Raw genomic sequence first — 26316 nt, 5'->3', positions numbered from 1 at the left:
AGAATGTCTGCTGTGGTTGATATTCTAAAGAGCAGAAACGCCGCTTGGCTGAATATGACAATACCCCAGGGCCGATCGTTTCACCTCCTCCTCACGTACCAGCTACTTTCACGTGTGAAGCGCTGCAGTCCAATGCATCTGAACATAGAACAAAAGTATCTCACATACCAGATGATTTGACTTTATTCTAGTCACCTTATTTTCAGCAATCCTGGGCCAAACGATTAAGAGTTAATAGTGTCCGTTGCATAATCACGTGCCTGGGACCCCCAGAATCTTTGGTTTGTTGAATTAAAAAATAGCTTAGCACAGAGGAGTGCACACACACTCCAGCGGTTATTACAAATGTTGAATTGGGGAAAAACAGACGGCTTCTGATGGAAGAGCCGATATCTGTTTTCTTACTTTTATAATAAGTGACTTTTACTAGGTACAGTTTTTACTTTCAGTACGGTTGTCTGCATAGTACAAACACGTTAATGAGGTCATTGTCGACATTGAAGTCGTTTTTTTAATAAATTCAGTAAACTTGTTTACTTTGCCTTCTTAGGGTAAACTATTTCTATGTTCAAGTGCAGGATGTGAGTACGCTGTCCACCACTGTGTGGTTCCTACCTACCGTGTTGAACGTTTCTTCAGTAAACACCTATAAACATGAGGTGGGATCACGGGTTAGAACGGAGACGGACCCAGCACACATGCTGGTAAGGTTCATCTTGACTCATCATTGTTCAAGCTAATTTGTGTGTGTGTTTTACTTACAGGACAGAGATGACCAGACCAATAGAGAAGACGATACCGATTAAGAATCTCACTATCAGAGGGACATTCAATCCTGTAGGGGACAACTCATGGTAGATCACATAGTCATATCCATTTAGAGATTGTAGGGATATATTTGGGATATGTGTAGAAGTATATTTACCAACGCTTTCACCACTGAAAGTTAGCTTAATCTCTTCTGATGTTTGGTTTCCCAAGGGATTCGTGGCCACGCAGTAGTATATGTCTCTGTAGCTGGACACATTGAAGCTGTACAAAGATCCATCTGACACGTTCAGGGGTCCCTCCGCACTGCTCCTGAACCAGGTGAACCGGAGAACGGGGGGGTTGGCTCTGCTGGTGCACGTCAGGTTGACCACACTGCCCAGCGACACCGTGGGGGGGCTGACGGAGGCCTGGGTATCCTTCGGGGAATCTACAGGAACACAAGAAAAGTCTTCAATTTCAAGCTATGGTTCCACTGTTGACGGATTTGAATGCAGTACTGATTGGACCGTCTGCTGGTCACTCACAGGAAACGTTGAGCGTCACGACGCTCTCTGCTGTTCTGTTGCTGGGCCCGCCTGCTGGGTTGTTCACCGGATACTCCGCCAGACAGGTGAGGCGGACCCCGTCATGTCGGTCCGACAGAGTGATATTCAGCCGCCGGGTCCTGACGTTAGGCTCTTGGTCTCCGTGCGGTTCCGGCCGGCCCTCAGGGCGTCCTGACTGGTTCCAGCTCAGGTGAGGCGGCTGGGTGGGACAGGGTGCGATGGCCCTGCAGGTGAACGTTACCCTGCTCCCCTCCGTTAGTGGTCCCTCCGGGACGGTCTGTATGGAGGGTGCTGGGGCTGAATCTACGTGGTTGTTTTCAAGAAACATTTGCATTAGGCTGAGATGTAGCTTTAATATCCACATGAATGAAGGCAGCATCTTCAGTGTTGACCAGTGTATTCCATAGGGGAGAATAATCATGGGGAGGAAAACGAATTGTGCCACAGCCCATTGTCCATAATAAGTATTATTACAATATGACACTAGTATAAAACATGGTTAAAACATTCTTTAAAGGGAAACTACAATTACATGGTATTGATACCTAAATTCTAGACAAGGAGAACAAGTCTACCTATTCAGGAAGTAGGCAAAAATTAAGAATGATCATAACAGGGTTCCTACGCAGTATGGAAAAGTATGGAATTTAATTTGAGTAATTTCCAGGTCTAGATAAGTATGGTTATGAGAAAAGAGTATTGAAAAATGTTTGTGTTGTTTCCAGACTCTTATCTCACTTTCTAAAATAAAATATATTAATATATAGGCTTACAAATCAAAAGAAGCTTACTAACGATAGCCTACCTGTCGATGATATGAAGCTAATCAAGCTGTCTTGAGAACGGTATCTGGTTACCATGGTTAACTTTCGCCGCACGACTGTGCGACTTGATGAAGGATACCAAGTGGGAAAATAAAGCTAGATGCAAACTATCCTTGAAACCGTTCGACATCTCCAACATGGGGGAGGCGGCAAATTTAAGCCAAATGCAGACACAAAAGAGCTGTCGTCTCGTCACAGCATCTAGCGGTAGCCGCTCAACGTTTTTTACCCAATCATTTACATAAAAGCATCTAACAATTGGTTTTCAGGTGTTTAATATTGACTGAAAATCCTCAGAGAAGTCTGGAAATTTGAGTCTGGAAAAGTATGGAATTTTGAAATGGAAAATGTGCAGGAACCCTGTAATAATATAAAAATAGGAATACAAACAATTATAATGACAGTAATCAAAATATTGACCCCCAAACCAAAAGGGTTCTCCTACCTTTAACTGTGATTGTAAGAGAATTGCAGGTGTCAGTTGCCATGTAACCTCTTTCAACTCTGAAGTAATATACATCAGCATAACTTGAGTTCATGTTTGTAAAAACGGTTGTGCAGTTGTATTCACTCATATTCCCAATGATACTTATTGGAAATGTATTATTGGTTTTGCTGCCGTTGCAAACCACACTTTCTGGATAAGGCCCAAAATGGTGAGTCGATTTTAGCCATAAACCAATAAAGGTTTTGTTTTTATCGAGTAGATTTGATGGTACTGACTCAAATGAACATGGAATTTGCAAACAAGTGTCACTCAATGCCTCCATCTTGTTTGGCATAGATGCATTAAGGACTGCAGGACAGCATTCCTCACCACCTGCAACACAAGCATTTTTTACACAAAATGGCCAATGACATGCATCCTTCCTGTCCCACCACATCCTCCTCTAACAGCCTGGCCACACCTCCTCTACTAGACCGGCATCACATTCTGAGCATGGATACCGGCTTCATTTCAGAGATTGATTACATGCAGATTAGAATTTAGTCAATTAGGTGTAAAACGAATGACTCATTCTGGGTCCATTAAAGGGGTTGTTCGGAGTTTTGGACATCAGACCTCATTTCCAAGTGGGCCAGTGTCGCATTGCATTTAGTTTATAATTCCCTGTAGTTGGAAGCATGCTACGGCCGCGGCGGACTGATATTACATAGGCACCTACTATTAGGTGTCCCTGACTGGAGTGCGCTTCTCTGTTAACGTTCTGCAGTAGTGAATTGGTTGCTACACCGGAGCGAAGTAAATTTCTGCCACTGCTGAGAAAGTAGTCCCTCAATGTTATGCGATAATTGCGATGCAACAATAGTTTTATTTCTAACAGTATTCTATCAACACAGACGTTAACATTAATAGTCTGGCGTTATAATTGATTTGCCTCGGGTGTACTGTGGAGTGGGTAAAACTGTTTATATTGGCAGGCTAGCAGAAACCGTACACTTGCACTAGCCAACCAGCGATCTCTGCAACTAGAAGGACTGAATGAAACCTTTTGAAACCGGTCTCCAATGATAGATAACACACTGGCTCACTTGGAAATGAGGTCCAATGTCCAAAATTTCGAACAACCCCTTTAATGCACCCAGAATGAGTCATTCGGGTTTTTTTGGAAGTAAATATTCACAATACAACAAATGAACACCGCTCACCTGAAACAAAGATGACGTTCAGTAGCATTTCAAACTGTATTATCATGATGCATCTTGTGAGCCTCATCTCCTGCATCATGAATTCAAAGAAGGAGTGAAGGTATATTCGTTTTAGTACATCTTCCTTGTTACAAATACAACCAATAAGGAATATGGAAAAACAGTATAGGCTACATGGAACAACAAAAGTTACACGAAAATGCATTAATCAGTTTATTCTAGGCCTTTAAAAAAATAATTTATGTACATCATGTTTTGATTCCTTACCGCGAGCAGTAGGCCTAGGTGCTTTTTGTTCTTGGGCAGTTTGTTCTAAAAGAACAACAGTGTTGCAGTAATGCGTTGTTAGATGGAGGTATACTTAATTACCAAAGTTAGGATTCTTCCACCTTTAGCGATTGTCCCTATGTGACCACTCTTTTATGATCCATGCACGGCTCATCGACCTTGTGGTCAGTTGTTAGTAATTGTGTTTAATATTCTGCACTAACTAAAGAGTAACTTTTATCAGACCTAATACTGTCTCTCACTTGAACTGAAAAACACAAGAGAACATGGCTTGTGGAAAACAGGAACTTCTAAATACAGCATCGTGGTTCTTCCTTTTCTCAACCACATATGAAGCAAATGTGAAGTTGCAGTCCTGTGAATGCACATATAAAGATTAAGAATTATTAGTCACCAAATTAATGTGTATTCACAGTACAATCTGAGATGCGTTAGAACGTATCATTCACAAAGATGAAAAGGCCTGTGTTGTATTTAGTATGCACAGTGACTCTCTGTATGGACAGAGAAGAAGTTGGACAAAGCTTTCACCAAAGGGTGTCTTGCATTTTAAAATGAGCATATAAAACCTACTCTGTAAAACAAATACATTTATAACTTATTCTTCGTTTTTTTTATTCTAAAAGTCAGTAATATTCTCTGGCGAAGCATTTTCAAGCACTGCTGCTGGTTGGCTATAGGGAGTCCTTCTGTAGTGAGACCTGCTGCTGGTTGGATCTCGAAAGTACTGCTGTAGTGAGTCCTGCAATTGTGGGTCCTGGTGTAGAGAGCCTGTTGCTGGTTGGCTGTAATGACTCCTGTTGTAATGAGTCCTAATGTAGTGAGTCCTGTTATGATTCCTGCTGTAATGACTCCTGCTGTAGTGAGTCCTAATGTAATGATTCCTGCTGTAGTGAGTCCTACTCTAATACGTCCTGCTGTATTGAGTCCTGCTGTTGTGAGTCCCATACAGCGATTTGTCGCATCCAGTCCGAAACACTATAAATGCTGTGGACATGTGTGGACACCCCTCCACTTCACGAACGAGGCATCACAGCGGCCATGAAGCCTCTTATCTCTCTGAGTGCTCTCTCAGCTCAGCTCCATGTCCACGATCAGCGTGGGCCTCAGCTCCAGCGCTACCTTGGCTCTTCCTGCCGGTGTAGGCACCAACCTGGCTGCACACTCTTCTTCCTTGCTTCTTCCTTCTAATTGTCTGGCAGTATAGTTGTATATTTATGAATGATTAGTGTTTGACACTAAAGGAGCAAAACCTCAACCCAGATCTGCGTATCTATTCACACGTTTTCTGTGAACACTGGACACTTCTCTACGTTAGACACAGGAAGCTATGATGTCACCTCTTTGCTAAGTTAAAACCCTGCCTTGTAATATACCAAACCTATGGACAAAAGATCAAACACTGCCCTCAGAGGAGGGGTGGCGAGAGGAAGAGATCGCCCTGAAGGAGGACGTGGACATAGGAGACGAGGACCAAAATATGGGCTGAGATTGGAGCAGCGTCGGTTGACCATGTTGTGGGACATTGGGACATTGAGAGAGCTGGACAGACAAACCGACCTCAGCAGGAGGCGTTGCAAAAGTGAGTTTGGTTTGGGGAAAACAGGCAAAAATAATATTTCTCTACCGTCTCCAGTAAAACCCTTCAGCACAGTTTTCATAGTAGGCTTTTTATTAGAATAAACAATTTCAGAATTTAGCAAATGGACGAGCATGAAATCCTGCATGAATCTATCTTCATAGATGAAGCGTTTAATCTGAGAAGGTCACAGGGAGAAACATCACAGATATTGTGAATGTCAAATGTCTGCAGAGCAGACCAGATACATTGTCATCTGTGACAATCTAGATTTCCACCAATCTGCTCTGGTCCAGAACCAGTTCCATTAGCATCCACACTCTCACTCCAATCCTCCCCACCATACTCTCAAGGGCTGTGAACTATGGAGGCATTTTGAGGACCCTAATCAAATGAAAACGCAATGTTGATGATGACAATGCAATATCACTGATGCTTTTTATTGTTCATAATATACATACATTATTTGAGTCGGATATACAATTAAAATGCTATCTCTTTGCATTTGAATTGCTTCAATGTAGACAATATTAAAATGCAAATGAGTGGGTGGGACAAACTCCACCCATTGGGTAACTGGCTGAACTTTAAAATCGGTGTCACCCTTCACATCACATCCTCCTCCCTTATAATCCTCATAAACAGCACCTAGCCCTACAGGGAGTCAAACTTGTTTTGGTTTATTGGGTGCCTTGGAGACAAAAAAGCATAAGGGGTGCCATGTTTTAGAAACGTTTTGCACCCGCAGCCATAGATGCTGAAAGTGTAATTCCGGCAAAAATGTATCCCAGGGTCTTTTTTTTTGCATGTGATCCCATCAAATAAGCCCCCCAGATACTTTTTTCATTGAAAGTCAAGTATAGAGTTTGCTCGGCGCAATGTTTGCCTCCATGTTATTTGTTAGGGGCACAGCGAACTATATAATATAGCTCAGAATAGCACCAAACCTCTTCAGTAGCATGATTTGGGTCCCTACACATAAAACGATGCATCAACAACTTATGGCGCGTTTCCACTGCAGGGTGCGGAACGGATCGGATCGCAAAGGTGCGGGTCGGGTCGCGTTTCCACCGCCAAAAGTGGGCGTGACCCGGACTTTGCCGTACCCGTTCCGGCCCCATTCTCGGGACTCCTCTGTTGCGGTACCCAAAACGAGACCAGACGCCTGAAAGGGTCCCGTGAAATTCTAGCTACACCCCCCCTCCGTTGATTGGTCGACAGAATCGTCACTTCCGGGTGACGCGGGGATAAAAACAAACAAACAGTAGCCTCGAGGTATTATTCTTTACAATTAACATGTCGCGTAAAAAGCTTGCTTGGGCGAACAAGGAGGTGGAGACGTTCGTCTGCATTCTTGGGGAGGAAGACGTTGTTTACGATGTTTACGTAGCTGCCGCGGTGATCGACATCCGGCCTACCACCAAGGGTACTGTCGGCAGTGGAAACGTGACCTCGGAACTGAGCTGGGCTATACCGCCCCCTCCCTACCGCACCTTTGCGATCCGATCCGTTCCGCACCCTGCAGTGGAAACGCGGCATTAGTTAGCGTACCGGGAGTTTGTTGAAAAAGACTGTTTTCCAATTCGGATTTTTAAGTTACATTTGTTGGTGCCTCTATTATATTATCTACGGTAGCTGGTAATCAAGTTCTCTTTTAACAAACTCCCGCTACACTAACTAAGTTGTTGATGCTTCATTTTAGGTGTAGGGACCCATATCATGCGACTGCAGAGGTTTGGTGCTATTTTTGGCTAGATTAGTGGTTAAAAAATGCAGATTTAAAAGCTTTCGCTGTGCCCCTAGCCAATAACATGGAAGCCAAACATTATGCTGGGCAAACTCTATACTTGATTTTCATTGAAAAATGTATTTGGAGGGCTTATTTGATGAGTTTACATGCCAAAACAAAGACCCTGGGTTCACCGGAATTACACTATAAGCAGGATATGTTTATGCTGACATAAGTGGATACTAAAGAGATCCCAGTCCAAACTATTCAGCTCCTCTCCAGTTCAGCCCTGATCTGTGTGTTCTTAGCCTGTTGAGCAGTAATCTGAGGTCTGCTCCTCCCCCTGGGGGAACACCAGGCCTGGGTTCGGCACAGCACCTTGCTTGGCAAAGTCGATCTCTCCGTAGTGGATCTCCTCTTCCACCTGCTTGTCTGACGCCTTGATTATTGGATTCTGTGGACGAGCATTGATACATGAATACATTACTTGAAAGAAGAGTCAACAAGTGGTTCCCATACAACAGGGTTAGGGATGTTCAAGCTTTTTTCACTGAAGCCCACAAACAGAAAAATATAAGAAGGGCTGGGACACTCACCAGAGGTAAGGTATATCGCCTCACTTCTAGTGTATCAAAGTTAGCGAAATCATTCAAATGAAGGTCAGTTATGCTTGATAATTTAATATGCTTAAAGAAAAAACTCAGCTTATATAACAGCCTTCTGTTCATGGGATTCCCCTTTATACAGCCCTGTATAAAGGGGAATAGGGTATTGGTATATTTCAAGCTTGTAATGCGAATAAGTTACTGAACAGTGGCTTATTGAACAGACTCATCATTCTTTTTGTGTGGATTCTCATCAGAGGAAACTTGGCCTTTTCCATGCTCCGCCAGAAGTCGGTTAGGGAGAGAAGCTGATGTTGATTCTTCAGAGAATCATCACACTGCAGTGTTTCCCATACATAGACCAACGTGTGGCGCAGCGCTACAGAATCAACACCGAGCGTCACAAATTGATTCTGCTTCTTTTTTTTAATCGTTCCGTACATTCATCTCCTCATAGCACTCTTTCTCCCCGATATTCTCGCTCACACACGCATACACACAGGAACACGCACACACAGAGACAAGCGCACATTCATGCCAGTGGAGCGCGGGTACACAATAAACAGCAGATTCGCCCGCTCCTCCTCTCAACGCGCCTATCAAAGGAAAACCAGCGGGCTGAAAAAGGGTCCCACTCCGTCTCACGCACCACACATTGCTTTCTGTCTGCGGGAAACACTGCGCTGCATTTCGATAAGTTCTAATTGCAGACTCTCTTCCACTTCGTCTGCATCCATCGTACAATCTTCGAAGCGCTGAGTAAGCACAGAAAGCTTGGCCTTCGGAACAGCACATCTGATTTCGGTCAGCGTTGGGGAAGTGCGAAACATTGAAGTTGCAGCTCTTGAACTTTTAGAAAAGTTGATTTAAGATCTCAGGGAATAACACCGCTGCAGCACGGAGCGGCCACTTGACTGCCACATCAGAATGGTAGAGTACGTCCCCGTATTCAGCATCTACATCAGATAGAAAAGCTGTGGTAGAGCCCTCAGGCTCGAATTATTTTGACCGTTTTCAAGACCTTTGAAACGCCAAGCTGGACGGCTTTGCCACAAAGGTCCATCATGGTGGATGAAGCAGTGCATTTGAACAGCCTCACCTCCACTCCCTTGCACCTTGGAGCACACCCTAGAGGCCATTCCTTTGTGCGCGCCTTCCATTGCTGGAGTCCCATCCATTGTTGCTCCACACAGCTTGTCCAAGTTATGTCCCATCTTGTCAATTGCATCTGACAGAGCTTCAAAGATGTCCTTAGCGTTGTTTGTGCCCTTTAGACTCCTAAGATCAAGCAGATCCTCCGCAATGCAAAAGTCATCGACTCCCCGTAAATTAATGAACCGCTGTGCAGAGTCTGTTGCATCTATACTCTGAACACATGCAATCGAGAAAAAATCAGAAGCGTAAGCTTTTTCCCACACTTGATGTTTTAAGGTGCTTCTCAAGTCTTTGATTCGCAACAAAACTGTGTTTCTGGACATGGCCACAGTTTTGAATTCCTGCATTTTCTCTGGGCACATTATTCCTGAAACTTTAGCGAGACAGTGTTTAATGAAGGCACCATCTGAGAATGGATTCCCATGTCGGGTTAGGTTAGGGTCAATGAGTTGAGCTACCTGCTATTATTGCATTTTCTTGTGTTTTGTCAGTCTGGAGGAGAAAGGGATTGTTGACCGCGATTGTCTCCCGCCGGAGCCCCGCTGCCCACTGCCGAGGCACCACCGCCTCGGCAGTGGGTAGCGGCGAGGCACCACCAGCCCCACGGCGGTGGTGCCTCGCGGCGGTGGTGCCTCAGCAGCGGGCAGCGGGGCTCCGGCGGTCAACAATCACGGGCAACAATCCCTTTCTCCTCCATGTCGCGGTTCATGTACTTTTGGGAGTCAAAGCCAATGTACCCTTTCCCCAATTCCTTCTCAACCATGGTTGAGATAAACCTCCACTTCCACATCAATCTGAAATTGACTGAAATTGACTACAATTGTATTTCATTAGGTAGGTTTATTTTTGGGAGGCCTGATTAGATTTTTGCTTGAGTAATATCCCTTGTAGACAATTGCATATTTTAAGTCATTTAGAATTCTTTCTTTATTGCAGCAAAAATATTTTTACTGCAAGTAAGCTTATTTTGTTTATCGAAAATACTATCAATAAACATTGCTTAAAATATGATGATGTACAGAAATGACTGCATCCTACAAAAATTTATATGAGTTAACTTTGCCTCAGGGTAAACTATACGTTCAAGTGCAGGATGCAGGTACGCTATCCACCACTGTTTGGTTCCTACCTGTTGCTGTGTTAAAGGTTTCTTCAGTAACCACCTAAAAACATGAGGTGGGATCACAGGTTAGAACGGATATAGATCTATATCTAAAGATAAAGATGTGTGTTACTGTGTGTTTTACTTACAGGACACCGATGATCAGACCAATAAAGAAGACGGTACCAAAGAATCCACCAATTATCAGAAGGACATTCAACTCTGTATGAGATAAAACATTGTAGATCACTGGGGCATTATCATATCCAGATTGTAGGGATATGTTTGGGATATGTATTATGGTAAAGTTTTTATTATAGGGCCTATGGGTAGAAGTTGATATACCGACGCTTTCACCGCTGACAGTTAGCGTAATCTCTTCTGATGTTTGTTTTCCCAAGGGATTCGTGGCCACGCAGTAGTAGATTCCTCTGTAGCTGGACACATTGAAGCTGTACAAAGATCCATCTGACACGTTCAGGGGTCCCTCCGCACTGCTCCTGAACCAGGTGAACCGGAGAACGGGGGGGTTGGCTCTGCTGGTGCACGTCAGGTTGACCACACTGCCCAGCGACACCGTGGGGGGGCTGACGGAGGCCTGGGTATCCTTCGGGGAATCTACAGGAGCACAAGATAAGTCTTCAATTTCAAGCTATGGTTCCGCTGTTGACGGATTTGAATGCAGTATGTAAACTCTTTCTGCTTCTCAGCCGCCCCGGCTCACTGATTGGACCGTCTGCTGGTCACTCACAGGAAACGTTGAGCGTCACGACGCTCTCTGCTGTTCTGATGCTGGGCCCGCCTGCTGGGTCGTTCACCGGATACTCCACCAGACAGGTGAGGCGGACCCCGTCATGTCGGTCCGACAGAGTGATATTCAGCCGCCGGGTCCTGACGTTAGGCTCTTGGTCTCCGTGCGGCTCCAGCCGGCCCTCAGGGCCTCCTGACTGGTTCCAGCTCAGGTGAGGCGGCTGGGTGGGACAGGGTGCGATGGCCCTGCAGGTGAACGTTACCCTGCTCCCCTCCGTTAGTGGTCCCTCCTGGAGGGTCTGTATGGAGGGTGCTGGGGCTGAATCTACGTGGTTGTTTTCAAGAAACATTTGCATTAGGCTGAAATGTAGCTTCAATATCCACATGAATGAATGCAGCATGTTCAGTGTTGGCCAGTGTATTCAAGAGGGAAAATAATCCTTATAAACACCTTAAAGATTCTATGAGGGAAACGAAGTGTATCTAACCCTCTAGTCAATAACTCATGCACTACAGTATACAATGACACTGGCATAAGACATTGTTCTTTAAAGTGAAAGTACAATTCTGTGGTATCGCTATTTTAATTCTAGACCAGGAGACCAAGTAGATCTGACTAATCAGGAAGTAGCCGACAATCCAAAATGATCAAAATAATATTGAAATAGGTTACGAATAATTATAATAATGACAGTAATAAAAAAATAGACCCCCAAACCAAATGGGGTCCCCTACCTTTAACTGTGATTGTAAGATGATTGCACCTGTCGGTTGCCTTGAAACTGGTGCCTTCCACTCTGAAGTAATATACGTCAGCATAACTTGAGTTCATGTTTGTAAAAACAGTTGTGCAGTTGTATTCACTCATATTCCCAATGATACTAATTGGATACATATTATCTTGTATGTTGCTTTGGAAAACCACATCTTCAAAATCGGTGGTCGATTTGAACCATACACCCCAAATGGGTTTGGTTTTATCTAATTGATTTGATGGTACTGAATCAAATGAACATGGAATTTGCAAACAAGTGTCGCTCAATGCCTCCATCTTGTTTGGCATAGATGCATGAAGGGCTGAATGACAGGATCCCACACCACCTGCAATGCAAGCATTTTTTACACAAATTGGCCAATGACATGCGTCCTTCCTGTCCCACCACATCCTCCTCTAACAGCCTGGCCACACCTCTACTAGACCGGCATCACATTCTGAACATGGATACAGGCTTCATTTCAGAGATCGATTACATGCCTATTAGCCGATAGTCCAATTCGGTGTAAAACTAATTTATAGCTTCTGTGTCTTGTAAAACGGGTCTGTTGGCGTGCCAATACCTAAACATGTTCAGTGCTTGGAACTAAATATTCACAATAAAACAAATGAACACCACTCACCCGAAACAAAGATGACATTCAGCAGCATTTCCAACTGGATCATCGTGATGCATCTTGTGAACCTCATCTCCTGCATCATGAATTCAGTGAAGGTTAGAGTTAAGGGCCAATTGTCTTAGTTTTTAATATGGACTTGGTTAAGGTACCTACATCTTCCTTGTTGAACAATTACAACAAATAACAACCATTAAAATACAGTAGGCTACATGGAACAAAAAAACTAAAAAGATCATGCCTTAAACAGTTTTTTTAAGTTTTTTTTTATAAAAAAGAATATTTAATGTATTAATTTCTTACCGTGAGCCGTAGATGGTTTTTCACAGCCAACAGGCAGGGTTTGTTCTCAAAGGAGAACAGTGTTGCACCAATGCGTTGTTAGACATGGGTGTACCTAAATACCAAAGTTAGGATACTTCCACCTTTAGCGATTGTCCCTCTGTGACTCTCTTCTTTATGATCCATGCACGGCTAATCAACCTTGATGGACCTTGATCCTAGTACTTCCTCCTCTCAACCATACATGAAGCAAATGTTTGGTGGCAGTCCTCTGGATGTAAATATAAAAATAAATAATATTTTGTCACCAAATTAATTTGTATTCACACTACAATCTTGAGATGTCTTATAACCGATCGATTCACAAAATGAAAAGGCTTGTGTTGTATTAAGTGAGCATAGTCACTGTCTGTTGGGACAAAGGATAAGCTGGAGAAAGCTTCAGCATAGAGTTTTGTGTTTTAAAATGAGTATAGAAAGCCTACTATGTAAAACAAATGCATCGATTATAACTTATTCCAAGTTATTTTTAACTGACATGCGACAAACAAAACCAGAAGCATAGTTTTGTTTAACTCTAAAAGTCAGTCAATGCCTATGGTGAAGCTTTTTCAAGCTCTCCTGCTGGTTGGCTGGAGGGAGTCCTCCTGGTGTAGCGAGTCTTAATGTAGTGAGTCCTGCTGCAGCGAGTCCTGCTGTAGCGAGTCCTGCTGTGTAGTCCTGCTGTAGAGAGTCCTGCTGTAGTGAGTCCTGCTGCAGCGAGTCCTGCTGTAGCGAGTCCTGCTGTAGAGTCCTGCTGTAGTGAGTACTGTGGTGAGTCCTGCTACTGGTTGGCTGTAGTGAGTCATAGATGCTTAAACAGAGTATTATTTTACTGACATCAGTGGATGCAAAATCGATCTTGTTACAAATTATGATATTCATTGTTTCTCCAGTTCAGCCCTGATCTGTGTGTTATTAGCCTATTGAGCAGTGATCTTATCATACTCGGAGGTCTGCTACTCCCCCTTGGGAACAATATGAGGAAATAACAATAATAAGTTATTTTACAGTAAATGTTCCTTTTTTTCTTGGACCGGGTGGATTTTGTGGATGTAAAGATACGTGCAGGCATCAACATTTGTAAATTAATCTGTAAAATGACAAGTAATGAACCATCATTTAAGATTACATTCATATTATGTCTTTTATTGCAGAGACATGATATTTTCACAGAGTGATCCCAGGGCATCCCCTGGTTAACAGGTCTGATCGCCCAGTTCCAATCTCTTTCCAATGACTTCATGTATTCATTGCAATATCTTTTATTTCCAAGATGTTTCAATGGTGAATTTTGATGATGTTTTGCGATATTGAATACACATGTCCCCAATCTGCCCTCTTTCATATTAAATAGACCCCAGGTCACCTCATTACATCACTTCCTGTAGGGCTAGATTTATAGTAGATTATCTACTACTTTTAGTAAACCTTAATGCCCTGATTCATATTAGTCTATCTCACTCCCACGTCATCTGTACCCCTTGAATGTTGTGTCCGCTTCACTAATTGCATGTCTATGAAACCCATGGTGATGCGCTTTGAAGCCTTTGACAATGATTTAAGTCTTCCTTTCACTTCATTCATTGCATTGACGTCGTCCTCATCTTTCCCAATGAAGAATAAATGGCATCCATTCCTTTTAAATAACATTGTCAGTTACATAAAATAACCCTGAACACAACTGCTCAGAAAGACATTGATTCACACAAAATAGGAGCTAGGTCAACATGGATCACCATGACAACTTCAAGTTGCATGAACACACAATCTAAACATCATATACATGAAGATTAAATGCACATTGGCCGGTAGCGATGTTATCGTAACACATTTTAAACTAGGTATCTTAAAATGTTGCGTTTGCCACTGTGAATAAAAGGAGTGTCATCCATTTTGTTTTGTTTGGCAGAAGTTTGACACATGTGATGTGTTGCTGTTTCTACGGCCAGTCAACAGGGGGCGCTCTGTCAGTCGATAGGAGGCGCTGTACCAGTCGATAGGGGGGCTGTACCAGTCGATAGGGGGGCTGTACCAGTCAATAGGGGGCGCTGTACCAGTCGATAGGGGGGCTGTACCAGTCGATAGGGGGCACTGTACCAGTCGATAGGGGGGGCTGTACCAGTCGATAGGGGGCACTGTACCAGTCGATAGGGGCGCTGTACCAGTCGATAGGTGGCGCTCTACCAGTCGATAGGGTTCGCTGTACCAGTTAAAAGGGGGGCGCTGTACCTATTCAAAGAAAGATCTGCATTCTGGCCTTGAACAGAATATTTTGAACTCCATGAATCAATTTAAAATTCAGAATTGTAATCAACAACTGATCACATCTTAATAATCGTGTTTTCAGGCTTTTTTATCCGCGACCTGCACTCGTTAATGGGCACAGCCTCATACTGTTGGTTTATTAACTGGGCCACTTCCCTTGAAGATAGTGAACTTTGTTTATTGTTTATTAGTAGAGTTTAGGGGCCATGACATATTGCTACATATTGCTCTTGATCAGCTGCTTCTGCACTTCACAAGTGTGGAACAGTCTACAGCCTCCCAATACACATTCTTTCAATTGCAAAAAATACACATAAACAGTTAAAATGCTGATTTAACCTTACCCTACTCATGGAGCACAGGAGCATCTGCTGAAGAAGATCAATATTTTGGACTTACCACATGGACCCTACAACACAAAGGTCTACCAGGAGTCAATATAAATTTAAATGTGAACCCACCGTAATTTTGTATTTTATTTATTGAAAACCCGGCCTGTGAAGTGAGTATAAAACTGTAATGCCTTTCCATTACTTACTGGTTTACATAATATGAGGTATTTCTTTTCCTGTTTATTGATGTAAATCCCTTAAATATAAACCTGGATTCAGTGTTTTAAGCTCTGCTTTCAAAAGTAACTTATGATGTCCCTTAAATTCTTGAGCATCTTGACGTTTCTAAATGAAAAAGAATTCCTTTCCAAATTGCACACATTAATTGACAAAGCTTGGTTTTTTACCTTTCAAGATGACGTACTCAGTACGATTATACTGTGAGTGTCATGTTTTGAATGTTTACCGTTGATTCAAATGGTACAGGTATGTCCATGCAGTAGAGGAGGAGGGGGCTTCCCGGTGTTACCGGACGGGCGGAACAGGGAGCTGGAGAAGTTCCGGTTTCTTCTTTTAGCAATCCTGACTGAAAACATCTTGTCATTTGGGCCCAGTGTTCAAAATATTGAACTATTTCTTTAATTAGTAAAAATCAATATCATGGCTGTGAACACTTTTCGGACGTTTTTATTACGTTTTAATTCATCATTTATTAATTATTTTACATGAAAAAAAAAATAGAAGATTACTGTAGGTAGACTGGGCAGTTTCATGAAGTAACGAATAATACATTTTTACATCATGCACGTTTTTACATGTATCATATCAGTTTGAATATGGACCATTTATCAACATGAATATACTGTTATTTATTTAAATTTGACTGTTAAATCTGCTCTGTATTTTACAGTTTATTACATTTGGTACACACACTGCAGACCTGGGTTCTGCACAGCACCTCGCTTGGCAGAGTCGATCTCTACGCAGTGGATCTACTCTTCCACCTTCTTGTCTGACACCTTGCATATTGGATTCTGTGGAAAAGCATTAATACATGAATACATGACCTGAAAGAAGAGTGAACAAGTGGTTTCAATAGAATAATGGCAAACCTACTATAACATTTGAACAATATGTGTTTATTGAGGTAGCTGAGTGCATTATGTTTATTTTGGGAGAGCCAAGATATTGTTTAATTATTTGAATAACTAAAATATGTTCACATGAAGGCTAAGTATAGCATAGTCATCTTTCCCATAGTTGGCTCTGTCAGAATGTGTTGTGGTTGACTGCTTCTGTATGAGATGAGATATTCTAAAGAGCAGAAACGCGGCCCGTCTGCAGTGGTGGGTGGAGTACTGAAAATCTATACTCAAGTAAAAGTAAAATTACTTCCTTCAAAATCGACTTTAGTAAAAGTAAATATTCCAATTGGAAAACCTACTTGAGTAAGAGTAAAAAAGTACTTTGTTTTAAAGTTACTCAAATTACAAGTTACTTCACATTTTTGTATTGGAGTTCTTGGATCAGTGAAAAATACATAACGTGTTAGAATGCGTGAGTGAGTGAGGGAGAGAAAGAGATGCACTCCTAAAACATTTCTTCACAAGTTGTACAACAAAAGCAATATGTACAACAAAAAATGTAATTTCATTTCAAACAAATTTGTATTAAGCTCTGTGCATGTGACAAAAGGCAGGAGCTTTGTAGGAACACAACCAATTAAACACAAACGAGACTGACTTGGTTGGCTGATTGGGCAATCAGATTTATCCAGCCTACGCACATAGCATGCCCGCACGCTCACAGAGCCAGACACGACAATGACGAACAAATTTGTGAGTGGTCTGCAGAATACTGTGTAACATAGTATCTTTAGAATTATATAAACTATTCGTGGACCGTTACTCCGCACCCCCTGGCAAAAATATCTTCCTGCGCGTCTGCATCCATGCGTTTCTAGCCCTCAGTCCCAACGTAACGGTCGACTCGTCTCCTCGGCTATGGAATCGCAACTATGTTGCAACCTAGGGAGGGCACGTCGCTAACGTGTACGCTTGTATCACAGTCTACGAAGATAATGTCTTTATCAAAATACTCATTTTAATGAAGGCACAATGGAAAATGTGAAACGTTACTTGTAATGCGTTACTACCCACCACTGCCCGTCTGATTATGCAAATTTCCCAGGGCTACTTTCACATGACTGCAATTGAACTCATCGGAACGGAGAGCAAATGTATCTTATATACCAGGTGAGACAGCTTTATTCTGATAACCTTATTTCCAGCAATCCTGGGCTGAACAATTAAGAGCTTGTAGTGTCTTTTGCATGATCACATGCTTGGGACCCCAAGAATCTGGGGTTTGTTGAATTGAAAAATAGCTTTGCACGGAGGGGTGCACACACACTCCAGCAGTTATTTCAAATGTAGAATTGGGAAACAACGGCTTGGAAGGCTTGATGAAAGAGCAGCTATCAGTCTGCTTACAATTATAATCAAAATGACTCTTACTCTTAGTATTTTTTTTGCATTTTAAATTTGAATTATATTTGAATATTTGCTCAATTGTAGCAAAAAGATAGAATTTCAGTAGTGCATGCAAGATTTTCAATCAATTTGTTTTTACGAGAAATACTTTTGAGAATGCCTGAAATAAGACGATGTACAGAAATGACTGGATCCTACAAAAATGTTAATGAGGTCATTGTCCACGTTGAAGTCATTTTTTTTAATCAATTCAGTAAACTTGTTTAATTTACCGTCTAAGGGTAAACCATTTCTTCCTTCAAGTACAGGATGCGACTACGCTGTCCACCACTGTGGTTCCTACCTGTTGCCGAGTTGAAGGCTTCTTCAGTAACCACCTAAAAACATGAGGTGGGATCACAGGTTAGAACGGAGACGGACCCAGCACACATACTGGAAAGGTTCATCTTGCCTCTTCATTGTTCAAACTAAATTGTGTGTGTTTTACTTACAGGACAGAGATGACCAGACCAATAAAGAAGAAGGTACCAAAGAATCTCACTATCAGAGGGACATTCAATCCTGTATGAGACAAACATGGAAGATCACTGGGGCATTGTCATATCCATTTAGAGATTGTAGGGATATATCTGGGATATGTGTTATAGCAATGTTTAATTATAGGGTCTATGGGTAGAAGTTGATTTACCGATGCTTTCACCGCTGACAGTTAGCTTAATCTCTTCTGATGTTTGGTTTCCCAAGGGATTCGTGGCCACGCAGTAGTAGATGTCTCTGTAGCTGGACACATTGAAGCTGTACAAAGATCCATCTGACACGTTCAGGGGTCCCTCCGCACTGCTCCTGAACCAGGTGAACCGGAGAATGGGGGGGTTGGCTCTGCTGGTGCACGTCAGGTTGACCACACTGCCCAGCGACACCGTGGGGGGGCTGGCGGAGGCCTGGGTATCCTTCGGGGAATCTACAGGAACACAAGATAAGTCTTACATTTCAAGCTATGGTTCTGCTGTTGACGGATTTGAATGCAGTATGTAAACTCTTTCTGCTTCTCAGCCGTCCCGGCTCACTGATTGGACCGTCTGGTGGTCACTCACAGGAAACGTTGAGCGTCACGACGCTCTCTGCTGTTCTGATGCTGGGCCCGTCTGTTGGGCCGTTTACCGGATACTCCACCAGACAGGTGAGGCGGACCCCGTCATGTCGGTCCGACAGAGTGATTTTCAGCCGCCGGGTCCTGACGTTAGGCTCTTGGTCTCCGTAAGGTTCCGGCCGGCCCTCAGGGCCTCCTGACTGGATCCAGCTCAGGTGAGGCGGCTGGGTGGGACAGGGTGCGATGGCCCTGCAGGTGAACGTTACCCTGCTCCCCTCCGTTAGTGGTCCCTCCTGGAGGGTCTGTATGGAGGGTGCTGGGGCTGAATCTACGTGGTTGTTTTCAAGAAACATTTGCATTAGGCTGAAATGTAGGTTTAATATCCACATGAATGAATGCAGCATGTTCAGTGTTGACCATGTATTCAAGAGGGGAGAATAATCATCATTAACACATTAAAGATTGTATTGGGGAAACAAAAAGTGTGTCTCAGCACATAGTCCATAATAAGCTTTATTGCAATATGACTCTGTCATAAAACGTTGTAAAAACATTATTTAAAATGAAAATACTATCCTGTGGTATCAATACTTTAATTCTAGACAAAGAACAAGAATATCTACCTCAGGAAGTAGCCGAAGATCAGCAATGATCATAATCATATTGAAATAGGCTACAAATAATTATAATACAGAGTAATCAAAAAATAGACCCCCAACCAAATGGGTTCTCCTACCTTTAACTGTGATTATTAGAGGACTGCAGATGTCAGTTGCGCGGAAACTGGTGCTTTCCACTCTGAAGTAATATAAGTCAGCATAACTTGATTTCATGCTTGTAAAAACAGTTGTGCAGTTGTGTTCACTCATATTCCCAATGATACTAATTGGATACTTATTATCTTGATTGTTGCTGTGGAAAACCACATCTTTAGGATTAGTGGACGATTTCAACCATAGACCCAAAATGGGTTTGATTTTATCTAATTTATTTGATGGTACGGAATCAAATGAACATGGAATTTGCAAACAAGTGTCCCTCAATGCCTCCATCTTGTTTGGCATAGATGCATGAAAAACTGTAGGACAGGATCCCACACCACCTGCAATGCAAGCATTTTTTACACAATTTGGCCAATGACATGCATCCTTCCTGTCCCACCACATCCCCCTCTAACAGCCTGGCCACACCTCTACTAGACCGGCATCACATTCTGAGCATGGATACCGGCTTCATTTACGATTCATCGATTACATGCAGATTAGCCGATAGTCCAATTAGGTGTAAAATAAATTATAGATTCTCTGTCTTGTAAAAAGGGTCTGTTGGCGTGTCAATACCTAAACATATTCAGTGCTTAGAACTTAATATTCACAATAAAACAAATGAACACCACTCACCCGAAACAAAGATGACATTCAGTAGCATTTCCAACTGGATCATCGTGATGCATCTTGTGAACCTCATCTCCTGCATCATGAATTCAGTGAAGGTTAGAGTTAAGGGACAATTGTCTTAGTTTTTAATGTGGACTTGGTTAAGGTACCTACATCTTCCTTTTTGAACAATTACAACAAATAACTATTAAAATACAGTAGGCTACATGGAATAATAAAATTAAAAAGATCATCCCTTAAACAGTTTATTCAAGGCCTTTTAAGAAAGAATGTATATAATGTATTAATTCCTTACCGAGAGCCGTAGATGGTTTTCCACAGCCAACAGGCAGGGTTTGTTCTGAAAGGAGAACAGTGTTGCACCAATGCGTCGTTAGACATGGGTGTACCTAAACACAAGTTAGGATACTTCCTCCTTTAGCGATTGTCCCTCTGTGAGCACTCTTTATTATGATCCATGCACGGCTAATCAACCTTGATGGACCTTGATCCTAGTACTTCCTCCTCTCAACCATACATGAAGCAAATGTGTGGTGGCAGTCCTCTGGATGTAAATATAAAAATAAACAATTTTGTCACCAAATTAATTTGTATTCACACTACAATCTGAGATGGGTTAAAACCGATCGATTCACAAAATCAAAATGGCTTGTGTTGTATTAAGTGAGCATAGTTACTGTCTGTTGGGACAACGGATAAGCTGGGAAAAGCTTCAGCATAGAGTTTTGTTTTTTAAAATGAGTATTGAAAGCCTACTATGTAAAACAAATGCATCGATTATAACTTATTCCAAGTTATTTTTAACTGACATGCAACTGACATGAGATTGGCCACTGACATGCATCCTTCCTGTCCCACCACATCCTCCTCTGACAGCCTGACCACACCTCTACAAGACGGGCATCACATTCTGAACATGGATACCGGCTTCATTTCAGAGATTGATTACATGCAGATTAGCCAATTGTCCAATTAGCTGTAAAACTAAAGATAGATTCTGTGTCTTGTAGGGCGGGTCTGTTGGCGTGCCAACACCTAAACATATTCAGTACATGGGACTAAATATTCACAATAAAACAAATGAACACCACTCATCCGAAACAAAGATGACATTCTGTAGCATTTCCAACTGGATCATCGTGATGCATCTTGTGAACCTCATCTCCTGCATCATGAATTCAAAGAAGGTTAGAGTTAAGGGACAATTGTCTTAGTTTTTAATGTGGACTTGGTTAAGGTTCCTAAATCTTCCTTACAAATACAGTAGGCTACATGGAACACCAACTTTAACAAGAACATGCATGAAACAGCTTTTTCAAGGCCTTTAAAAAAAGTATTTATTTATATCATGTTTTATTTCCTTATCAAGAGCAGTGGGTGTTTTTTCACAGCCAACAAGCAGTTGGTTTGTTCTATAATAAGATCAGTATTGCACTAATGTGTTGTTAGATGTAGGTATACTTAAATACAGAAGTTAGGAAACTTCCACTTACAGCGATTGTCCCTCTGTGGCCACTCTTTTAATGATCCATGAAAGGCTAATAAACCTTGATGTCAGACATTAGTAATTGTGTTTAATATTCTCCTTGAGAGAGGAGACTAAACTGCACTAACTAAAGAGTTACTTTGATCCAACCTAATACTGCTGTCACTTGAACTGAAAAACATAAGAGAACATGGCTTGTGGAAAGCAGAGAATGGGTTTTAGACCATTGTGGTATTTCCACTTCTCAACCAAATAGTAGGCAATTTTCTGGTTGCAGTCCTATGAAAATCGCTCAATTCATGAAGACGAAAAGGCTTGCATTATATTTATTGAGAATAGTTAGTCTGTATTGACAGAGGAGAAGCTTGCAAAAGCTTTCACCAAAGAATGTCAAAATAATTGCTTTTTAGAAATAGTTTCGTAAGCCTTTTATATGAGACTAATACATTGATTATAACCTATTCTCAGTTCTTAATAATAGACATGCGACAAACGAAACAAGAACCATCGTTTTCTTTCTTTCTAAAATTCTCACATTCTTTGGTGAGAGCTTTTTCAAGCTTTGCTTGGAGTCATTTGAAGGCATAATCAAATGAAAATGCAATGTTGAAGATAAAAATGCAATAGCATTAATGCTTTTTATTTTTCCTAATTAAACATTATTTTGTGTCAGAAATGGAATGAAAAATGCATTTAAATATTGCCCACTTGATAGAGGGGCATTGTTTTAAAATACAGATTAGGATTTGACGGTTTCATTTTCATATTATTTATGACTCAAATATTGTGTGTACATTATGAAAATTAAAATAATTGCAAATCATTTGTTTATTGTCCTTAAAACGCTCCCATAGGAAACTGGATCAAATATCTAAGTTGAACATTGCATTCTGGAAAAACGGAGATTCTAGCACATTGATCGCAAGCAAATATAAATAAATACGTTATACTCTTGGCTGACTTCTGTTGTACACGCGACGTCCACCGAGGGGAGCTAGATGGCCAGTCCAATGGCAACACAAGATAACATCAAGTGGCTTTGGTCACATTAGCTTAACAAAAAAAATCATTATCAATATCCATAAGAAACTACAAAAGAGGCAAAGTCACCTCTTTCACTAAAACGAAAAAATAGCTCTGATTAAGGATTTTAGAATGAGTCCGAGGCAGCCCCCACGAGGCAGGTTCTTAACGTGTCTGTCTGTGTGTGCGATAGGCTGCACATGTCCTGGGGAGTGGAGGCTGTGTAGAGATCTGGGGCTGTGTAGCGGCCAGATCTTGGGTCACCCTCACCCTACCCCACGTGTCCGCCTCCATCGGGGTGGAGGAACTCGGCAGGAATGCGGGCGAGTTATCTTTGTGCTCTCAAGGACAATGAGAGGGAGGAGAACAATGTGCGGCGGGCAAGACGGCTCGGATTACACCTCCCTGGCTGCCCTCGGGCGTGAGGGACAGCAACAGCTACGCAGTCCGATGCCCCGGGGTCCTTAGGGGTAGTGTTTCATAAATGTTCCTCACTGTCGATGGTACCCAATCCACAGCGGCCACGGAGAAACCTGGAAACATGTTCTACAATGCCTCCTTATCTGAATTAGGATACTCCAAATAATGAGCCGTTTGCCCTGTAAAGACCCTGTGTATACCCTGTACATACCCTGTATATAACCTGTGTATACCCTGTAAAGACCCTGTGTATACCCTGTACATACCCTGTGTATACCCTGTATATAACTTGGGTATACCTAGTGCATATCCTCCAGTATATAGTAACCTGGTTATGGGGTATGCACATCCATATTAGCGAAATGTAACAGCATGGCGTTGATATTTCAGTCAAATGGTATTAAATGAAGATTATCATAAGAAGGAGGCTCTACACCATGAACAATGCTATTGTTATTATACGTGATATTAATAATGAACATTATCCAATATTTATGAAGCATTTGTAACCCACGCATATGATCGAACCACCCACCTCACCAGAAAGGAGGGGTTGACCATAGAGAGCATTTCTTCAAGGAGGTGTTGAATATAGAGTGTATTTCTAAAAGTAAGTGATGAACATAGAGGGTATTTCTTAAAGGAGGGGTTGAACATAGAGAGTATTTCTTAAAGGAGGTGTTGATCATGAGTATTTCTTAAAGGAGGTGTTGAACATATAGGGTATGTCTTAAAGATGGTGTTGAACTTCTAGGGTATTTTTTTAAACGAGGTGTTGAACAAGTAGTAAAAAAAAAAGGCAGAAACTGAACGAATTACATTTGTTACAACAGAATTAGTCTAAATTAATAAATTAATACGGGCGCAAACAATGTTTTCCCCTCCGTTTACCTTTTATGCAATTCTGGAATATCTCTGTAAAGCCGGACTCATTGCAAAAACGCATCAAGCTGTAGAAACGTTGTAGCAGGCGTCCGAGCGAATCCTAACACGCAAACGCATCAGCCCTTTTTTTACTTATCAACCCTGGGACCTAGTTTCAGAAAAAAGTGCGTTTTCGGGCACCGAAAACGCCGGATTCTTCTGGACGGTCGGCCCAAACACACAAGACGTATGCGTTTTCACCAAAACATCAGTTCCGTGTGGACGGGGCCTAAGTATTGGGTCGGTGTGCAGCGGGATCGACGGCTAGCTGAGAGGCAGTACCTCTGTGGAAGCCGCTGATGCGAGGTGTGAAGTCTTCTCATTTCAAGAGTTTCCTGAGGAGGCGTTAGCTGGCTGCTGCTGGAGGAGCAGACGGCTAAGGAGTTGTAATCTAACTGTTAACACCTTGTAGCTGACACGTTCCTTGGGGAGAGTGGACACCCTCTCCGCTATCTTGACCTTTTAGCAGTTTAATACGAGAGGGCAGCCCTGCCATTAGCACCTTTGAAATTACGGCCTACAGTCTGGTTTATGTTGGTTATTGCCATAAGTATTACTTGGCTTTATTTATGCTTTTCATTGTCTCCAACAATCAAATATTTGTCCCACTAAAACTCCGTTAACAACTACTACAAGGGCTACTGATAATACTACTACTACTAATAATAATAATAATACACTATAGTCAATCATCTTATGTTTTGGAAGCATTATTATATTGTATTCAATATTATAGTTAACTGGGTTGTTTTGATGATGGTAAAAAGTTCTGTTGTATTTACATCGTCCAGACTTCCCCACCACCCACCACCCCTGCCACAGAGTTGGGCTGTTGAAATAATGAGGGGGCATGGCCTTTCAAACCCACTTCAGCTGCACTCACAGGACCTCAAGAAGAATCTCACAGGTTTATCTTTGTCCTCAGGCATCAAGAGAAGGAGCTATGAGCCCTACAGGCCTTGTTTTATACTTCCCTTCACATCTTGTGATGATACTGTAAAGGGGACTTTGCCTTCCTCACCCCCAAAAAAATCGTTATTTTGCTGTTAAAAATATGCTTTGAGGAAAAACTTTTTTTGGATTGAACATATGAAATGCCCGACCCCTTCCTTCTCAGCCGCAGTCCTTCCGTATTGGGAATCGAGCGATTGGCAAGATTTTTATTCATCTCCTTGTCGTTTGTGACAGCATTCTTTATCGGCCAAAGACGTAAGCAACACAAAGCCATGTGCTGATGGCCTTGTGGTTTATCTAACTAATCCCTTTCCCTCGTGAGGAAGGATCATATCCTCCATAAAGGGGGATGGATACCTGGACCGTTAGAGACAGATGGAAGTCATAGCTGTGTATAATTTCTCCCAGTGCTGACTGAATAAGGATAGTTTTTGACTGCAAAAGAAACAAATGATAGTGATACTGGACTAAGTGGAGACCCCTTATGATTGGAATTATGAAAAGACTACTCGACAAAACATCATTGTGACTCAAATATGTTATATTATATCTGTTAAGTGTGATCAGTGATATACTTATTAGATAAATTTCCCTTCTAAAAACAAACCTTGTGCTGTCACTTCCCCTTGTGCCTCCATACCCCACACCAAATCTTACTGGCTTCTGACGGGACTCTGTTCTTCGTTCAGAAGGCTGAACGTGATGACGTCTACATGGTGTGGGAAGCATTTCTGGAGTGAGTGGTCAAGACAGCTGAGTATGGGGCCTCCTAAGATAGAGCGGTATGTTCCACGCTGGGCTGTGGACCTCAAGGTTACAGACGCCTCTGGCCAGACGAGCTGTGAAGTTGTGAAAGTTCAGAGGGGGAAAGTAAAACGAAACCCTTGGCAAGCCTTGTGAAGGGTGAAGCAATCGCCTCCGATGGTGTATAGAACCATATTAATACCTTGTAGACACCTCACACTTTCTCCTACTGGACAAACACGACACCCTACAGTCATCTTGACCTATGGCTGTTAAGAAGTTGTAAATCCAGCAAGACTGGCGCTCCTTTACTCGCACCTTATTATGTATCACTTGGCCTCTGGAAACTACTTATATCCTTAGGTCATTAAAATGCTTTCAAGTTGAAATGACTTAGTTAAAATATCCCCAACACATTTCCGTTTTTCACCAACTTTCATTCTACTTTGAGGGGATGGATAATCCATGTTGACTT

General features: G+C 42.1%; 2 protein-coding genes and 1 long non-coding RNA gene across 4 annotated transcripts in view; all 3 read right to left on the bottom strand.

The window, feature by feature from the left end:
* Positions 1-6659, bottom strand: part of LOC132452810 (uncharacterized) — a 37789-nt gene extending 31130 nt beyond the window's left edge. The window contains exon 1 of the long non-coding RNA XR_009524517.1: positions 6605-6659. This is a non-coding gene — a long non-coding RNA (uncharacterized LOC132452810). The remainder of the gene's footprint in view (positions 1-6604) is intronic.
* LOC132452804 (carcinoembryonic antigen-related cell adhesion molecule 5-like) overlaps positions 1-20750 on the bottom strand; it is a 73166-nt gene extending 52416 nt beyond the window's left edge. Inside the window, exons 1-9 of the mRNA XM_060045600.1 lie at positions 20586-20750; positions 20294-20363; positions 12694-12787; positions 12397-12466; positions 11734-12099; positions 11000-11323; positions 10594-10866; positions 10398-10470; positions 10276-10309 (exon numbers count right to left, since the gene is read on the bottom strand). Coding sequence (XP_059901583.1) covers positions 10276-10309; positions 10398-10470; positions 10594-10866; positions 11000-11323; positions 11734-12099; positions 12397-12463 — 1137 coding nt within the window. The 5' untranslated portion in view covers positions 12464-12466; positions 12694-12787; positions 20294-20363; positions 20586-20750. The remainder of the gene's footprint in view (positions 1-10275; positions 10310-10397; positions 10471-10593; positions 10867-10999; positions 11324-11733; positions 12100-12396; positions 12467-12693; positions 12788-20293; positions 20364-20585) is intronic.
* LOC132452805 (Schwann cell myelin protein-like) lies at positions 737-3879 on the bottom strand. 2 transcript variants are annotated; one of them, XM_060045602.1, is made up of 5 exons: positions 3791-3879; positions 2586-2960; positions 1296-1619; positions 926-1198; positions 743-835 (listed from the first exon to the last, which is right to left on the bottom strand). In XM_060045602.1, exons 1-5 carry the CDS (start codon positions 3867-3869, stop codon positions 759-761), a joined length of 1128 nt encoding a protein of 375 aa, XP_059901585.1. In that variant the 5' UTR covers positions 3870-3879; the 3' UTR covers positions 743-758. The 2 variants fall into 2 exon arrangements, with proteins under 2 accessions (XP_059901584.1, XP_059901585.1); XM_060045601.1 differs by having other exon boundaries at positions 737-1198.
* Positions 20751-26316: the final 5566 nt, after the last annotated feature.

This window comes from Gadus macrocephalus, chromosome 23 (genome assembly GCF_031168955.1).
Source record: "Gadus macrocephalus chromosome 23, ASM3116895v1".
In the NCBI taxonomy this organism is placed as follows: domain Eukaryota; kingdom Metazoa; phylum Chordata; class Actinopteri; order Gadiformes; family Gadidae; genus Gadus; species Gadus macrocephalus.
The sequence above is the reverse complement of the archived record's forward strand: the minus strand, read 5'-3'. Positions and strand labels throughout refer to the sequence as shown.

Bases quoted from the DNA above. Each gene is read 5' to 3' on its own strand.
- LOC132452805 (XM_060045601.1), bottom strand. From the start codon at position 3,869: ATGATGCAGGAGATGAGGCTCACAAGATGCATCATGATAATACAGTTT. The intron at 1,620-2,585 runs GTAGGAGAACCC...ACAACCACGTAG, and splicing joins TCTTACAATCACAGTTAAAG to ATTCAGCCCCAGCACCCTCC. The intron at 1,199-1,295 runs GTGAGTGACCAG...GTGTTCCTGTAG, and splicing joins CGTGACGCTCAACGTTTCCT to ATTCCCCGAAGGATACCCAG.